The sequence below is a fragment of the Gouania willdenowi genome, unplaced genomic scaffold (genome assembly GCF_900634775.1).
Source record: "Gouania willdenowi unplaced genomic scaffold, fGouWil2.1 scaffold_10_arrow_ctg1, whole genome shotgun sequence".
In the NCBI taxonomy this organism is placed as follows: Eukaryota; Metazoa; Chordata; class Actinopteri; order Blenniiformes; family Gobiesocidae; genus Gouania; species Gouania willdenowi.
Genome location: NW_021144857.1, coordinates 729,058 through 735,057, shown reverse-complemented (window position 1 = coordinate 735,057; position 6,000 = coordinate 729,058). Strand labels below are relative to the sequence as shown.

The 6,000-nt window shown below is 42.4% G+C and overlaps 1 protein-coding gene and 1 long non-coding RNA gene across 2 annotated transcripts in view; both read right to left on the bottom strand.

Moving 5' to 3' along the window:
• Positions 1-1,581: 1,581 nt before the first annotated feature.
• LOC114458375 (uncharacterized) lies at positions 1,582-2,285 on the bottom strand. Its single transcript, XR_003673033.1, has 3 exons — positions 2,231-2,285; positions 2,100-2,164; positions 1,582-1,640 (listed from the first exon to the last, which is right to left on the bottom strand). It is a non-coding gene; the product is annotated as an uncharacterized LOC114458375 (long non-coding RNA).
• A 2,931-nt stretch (positions 2,286-5,216) lies between these two features.
• Positions 5,217-6,000, bottom strand: part of LOC114458386 (NACHT, LRR and PYD domains-containing protein 12-like) — a 49,082-nt gene continuing 48,298 nt past the window's right edge. The window contains 1 exon segment of the mRNA XM_028440763.1: positions 5,217-5,324. Within this exon segment, the coding sequence (XP_028296564.1) occupies positions 5,217-5,324 (108 nt within the window).

The window sequence follows — 6,000 nt, the reverse complement described above, 5'->3', positions numbered from 1 at the left end:
ATTTCGCATCCCGGGAGCGTGACTTTACTTTGCTCCTTCTCACTTGGTGCAGAGTCTGATAGTCCTTCACCCACTTCATTTTCCAATCCTCCCTCTCTTTCATTAGATTGTCTCTCTCTTCCTTTGTCATTTTCTGAAAATCCTCCTCTGACACTCTCGGACAAGCAGGTGCTCCTTCTTTTATTCCTGAACTCCTTGGTTTCTGACCCCTCTGAGTCTCCCGGGTCCTCTGACCCTCTTGTTGACTCTTCCGCGGAAAGTACCCCGGTAAGTCGGGTCAGATCTGATTTGGGTTTTCCCCTCTTTGACCTCCCTCTCTCGGATTTTGCCTTGGAGGATTTTCTGCCCTGTGATCTCCTTGATATATCTGTCGTGGTACAAAGGAGCTCTGTCTCCTGGGTGTCTGTATTATTTTGGGGGCCCCCATCGTACTCCTCTCTTGTCTGGCTGAAGAGAACTGGCCGTCTGTATTGCGGCCAGAGTTTCGCACTTCTGGCCGCCGCAACTCGTTTTTTGACTGTTTTTCTTCTCTTTGTTGTTTTCTAATTCCCCTTATTGTATCTATTGTTCTCAATTTTTCTTGTCTCTCTGCGTGGGTAATTTTTCTCCATTCCACGGCCACTTCTATTATTCTTGAGTCACTACACTGCATGAGGAACTCCACCTGTTGTGTCTCATTAGCATCACTGCTTATCATCTGAGCCATAGCATGCAGGATATCTATTTTTCCCTCTTTGAATTGCCTCACTAATTTATCTGCTAGTTTCCTGACGGGATCCTGATACGTGTGAGTGGAGTTTCCTTTAGAAAGCATGTATAGAGTTACTCCTTTTCCTAAGTCAAATCTTTCTCTATTTGCTATAGCCTTTGACACCGTTGTATCTTTCAGATGTTTCACTGGGAGCATATCCAATAATCTCACTGCATATTCTCCTGGTGTCTCATTAATCTCTTTAGCTGCTGCCATTTTAAGGATCTCTGATAGACTAAGGACCAGCCCTAAGGGCTCGTCCTCCTCTGAGTCTGAAGCTTTATTAGTTAACATGGATGTGGCCAATTGTAAACTAATATTGGGCCTTTTCTTATTTTTAGGCTTCTGTAACATGTACGTACGCTATCTTAGATTTAGGCACAAGGGTTATACAAACAGATAGTGATGCAATTATTATTATTTGGGCTAGAGTCAGAAGCCTAGATTTAACTCAAGGAGCGGAGAGTAAATACACTGAACACAATTCTGATTTTTGGTGATACCTTATATTGTGATATTTAAATTGAATAAACCAACATTTAGACATTTACAACAATAGACATTATACACATGGCCATACATAGAAAAACACGATATATACAGTTTCTTGGGTCAGTGGGCATTCAATAATTGTGCCATACACATAGTCCATCAATGCCCAACCAGAGTTCCAAGTCCATAGAAGGATAAAGTCCAAGTATCGGAGGGGAATGTATGAAGTTTGTGGGCCCTTACTGTGTTGTGAAGGGGGAAAAAACCGAGGAAAAGAGCGGCTGCACAAAGGAGCCTCCTACCAGCCCGACCAGAGCAGTGGAGGGTCAGTTTGTTCAGTCCAGGCAGAATCTTCAGCTTAGTGCCCAGACTAGGCTCTAGCTCACCATCAACTGGCCTATATGACAAACAGGTCCAATTAAATATACAGTGTGGTACACACATTAAGAAACATTCAAAAATGCTGGTGCTCCATAACACAAGCTGCATTATATTTACTAGTATTTCATTAATCAAATATTGTACAATATAATTAGTTCTTGATATATAAATACGATTAAAGTAATTCTAATATTTGTTATATTAATCAATTCATTGCAGTACTAACATCAACAACCCAGCATCCACAATTAACGTCCATAGCAGCCCAGTGATTGACTGGACTGCATTAAAGTGCATAGATTACAACAAGGAAACTGGTTTAAAGTGCATTCATTCTCATCAACACAGCCATGAGAATAAGCTATAAATCCAACATTGCAATCAACAGATCATAATTAGAGAAATATGGCATACAAGATGTTATTAAATGTGCCAACCAAAGAGCAGCGTAGCAGCTAAGCTAAGCTAAGCTTACCAATTCTGTGGTTCAGTCCGTAAATGGCTCCGTTTCGGACAATCAATGGCTCCGGTATTCGGCTCCTATAGTTGGACATTTACTGCCTTTAGTTTCAAGATGTTCACTAAATAAACAACACCACAACGTACCTGCAGCAAACATCTCCGTCGCATGACCCTCTCACTCCTACCGGCATTCAGCCACAGCTGTGTTTAAACAGTGAGTTGGACGCGCTCTCCCGTGACGGTGCGACGTAACGGCGTGACGTAATGCCGTGACGTAATGACGTAATACGTAGCATTTTATATAAAGGAAAGGAAATTCATTAATTTAATTAATATTAAAGGGTTTTCCACCCGGGTTACACTTCTTCTTCTTCTTTTTAGACTCATATGACTTCTTTTCTTCCTGTTCATCTGACGAGGAATCTTCCTCTCTCCTTTAACTCCTTCTGCCTCTTTCTTGATAAGCAGCAACCTTCCTATTTCTCTCATTTCCCGTGTCCTCATCTGACTCCTCGTCATCATCACTATCCTCTAGACCCTCATTTCCACTCGTGTCTGATCGGTATGAATGGCTCCTGATGCTGTTTACAACATCTCGGTGACATAATCGCGTGCGAGATAGGCCTTTTCAAAGGACTGCGAAACTCCTGGCCACCTGGCTATCTCCGAAGCACTAGGAGTGAAAGATAATTCCAGCGCATGTTGTTTGTCTATCTTTTCCGCGTAATACTCGGGAAATTCAGCGTCATCATCCCATTCTTGAGATTTAGTATCCCAATCTGGGATGTGATTAGAGGGAATGAGGCAATGTCCATTTTTTCCGGCGGGTCTCGGGACCGATCCATCACTACATGGCCATTTGGTATTGTCATATTTTCCCCAATCAATACTTTTTCCCAGCGCATGTTTGCTTCTTACTGGTCGCTCTAAATTTCCTGTCTCATAGTCTGACACATAGAGCTCATATATCCTTTTTGGTTTAATCTTATGTGCCTCTCGTGGTAAAATTGGGGTAGATCGGCCTATTGGTTCTGGTTCAAAAACATCTTCTTCCTCCTCTGATTCTTCCAGTGCATAGGTTACTCTGGATATGGAGGCAGTAGCCTTTTTAGGTCGGATCTCGGGCGTTAGATGAGTTTTCACTCGCGGTTTCTCCAAGACAGGAGACATGTCCTGTAATTGCCTGCCGGCCTCCCTCCTTTCTCTATTAGCCAAATCCATTGTCGCTCTTATTCTTTCTATTATTCCCTCAATTCTTTTTCCTGTTTTATCTTCTAATACCACTATTATATTGGAGAGGGTGTTTTCCACTCCGGTTATGGTTACCCCTAACCATATGGCTATTATTTCAAAAGCCTTTTTATTTCCCCCCATTTCTTTTGGAAATGGGTGTTGACAGTTGAGATCTATCACTAAGCAAGTCTCTTGCATTCCTATCATTTTTAATTGATCCAGAAATCCATCCTGTCCTCATGGTTGAAGACAGACATAGCCTGCCGACATATTCCCGTTTAATGGGAGATATCCCCTTATTCCTATTTTTTCCCATTCTCCCGCTGCTAGTCTTCCAGCCCTAATTTCAGCCTCTCGACACTCATGATGAGCCGTAGTTTTCTTGAAGTCTTCCTTTGAAATTTTCCTGTTTTATTTTTGTTGCTGACCCTGTTTCATAGTCTCTCACCCAGGTGACATGAGTATCTCCGTGGCATTCCAAATTTTGCAGTAGTGCTGTTTATTATTTTTATCTTGCCATTATCCGTCGTTAGCCTTAGCTCCTCTTTTTCTGGTAAATTAATTCTTTTCTCCACTGTCACCATTAATTCTTTCTGTGGTGAGGGAGAGTGTGGCGTTTGGGCAATTTCATCTTCCTCCTCCTCCTCCGTACTTACTTCTATCGGACTGTTATTTATTTTTCTGGGAAGGAGGAGGCTTCCTGAGCTTCTATAAGCATTAATTGTCTCCTCACGCTTTTTTGCCTCTTCTTCTTGCCTTTTTACAATCTGATCATAATGTCTCAATCTTTGTTCCACATGTGTTAACTCCTGTTTGTACTGATCAACTTGTTCCTGGAAAGATCGTTTTTGCAATTCTAAATCGAGCTTTCTCTTCTCTTCAGCTGATCTGTTTGCTATTTCCCCTTTTTTTATTTGAATTTCCTTTTCAGTTTCTAATATTTGTAACTCTCGGTGGTGTTGTTCCTGATTCCTTTTTTCTTTTTCCCACCTTTCCTTTTCAGCCTTTTCACATTTTAATTTTAATTCCTCCAATTTAGATTCAAGGAGAGTTTCTCTTTCTCTGCTCTCATCATTGCTTGGCCCTGCCTCATCTCTATACTGATGATAGGCTGCTGCAGTTTTTCCTTTTAACCACATCCTATGTGCTTCTTCTGCCTTTTTCCAATTCTCGGTATTTTCTTCGAAAACCACGGGCCCTCCGTCGTCTTCTTCTTCACTTTCAGAGCAATCTTCTTTATCTTCAGTGGTTACTAAGTATCGACTACTTAGACCTTCTTCTCCATCTTCCACCAGTGCATCTATTATACCCTCATCTGTGGAATAAGGAGCTGAAGGGGCAAGAGGTAGTAGTTGGGCTACTACTTCCCGATATAGCGAGGCTCCCGCTTGTGGTCCCTCATATGGAGGCGGCTGAGATGTTTTTATCTGATCTTTATCTCCGTCTCTTTTTACTGTTTTAGGCCCTGCACCCCTTTCTTCCGATCTTGATCTTGGTCGCGTCTTTGTCAATACCTTTAACCCTTCTATCTTATAACCGATGTCATCCTCGGGTATTCTTGCTATTTTTGTATGGTGTGAAGCCAAGAGAGTGTTTATATCTTGAAATTTTTCTCTGGTTTGTAGGACCCATATAATCCGACATCCCGTACCTCTGCTTAACCATTTCCTCATTGCTTCATATATCATTAACCTAGCCATATTGTCAGGATGTCCGAACAATCCGTCTCCCCACGTGGTGGTCACCACTGTCTTTGTTTCTCCCGCATTAAAGACAGCTGCCAGAGTTTCCTCTAATTCATCCCAACTCAATTTTGGTTCTTTGTCATAGAAACGGGAATAATACCCATTAACTATTGATACCATCCCGTCATTCTTTATTTCTTCCTTTTCTATCCTTACTTCGTTTGTCGACCTCCTAGGACACGCATCACCAAATGGCGGACCTCGGTCCGGACTCGGACCGAGTGATGGTTCTGTCCGGACCCGTGAGCCGTGACCAATCTCTGATAAATTTACGAGAATAGACGATTTTCATGGAGCATTTTTTCTGACGGTCTGAACTATAGACGGCGGGCGCTGCTACTCGAGTCAATACGGCAATTGCTTCACTCCGTTGAGCCAATCAAATCCTTTGTTTACCCTGCACGGCCGGCGCACCAGAGCAGAGAGGAAGAGACATGGCTTGTTCCAAAAGAAGGAAGGTCGATGCGGAAAACCGTTGTTTTAAAGATGAATGGACGGAGAAGTTTATGTTCATTCTTCCGGCAGGCAGTTCAAAACCAGTGTGCCTCATATGCTCCGAAAACGTCGCATTAATTAAAAGTGGCAACGTGAAGCGGCACTACGAAACAAAGCACAGCTCGTTTGAGCAAAGTTTTCCCCTGAAGTCCGAGCTGAGGGCAAGCAAAATAACCGAACTGCAAGCCCAGTATGACAGGTCTACCCGACTCATCACGCATACATTTACAGCCCAGCAACGTGCAAACGAATGCTCTCTAAAGGTATCGTGGATTTTGGGGCAACAAAAAAAACCATTTAGTGATGGGACAGTTAGGGTTAGGGTTCTCATTAAGAGAAAAAGAACAATCAAAAGAGAAAGGTGATGTCCAAGCTCTGTTCTCATTTTTTTCCCCCTAAAAGAGCAATTTATTATTTATTATGTTCTTAAGATGTTGACCT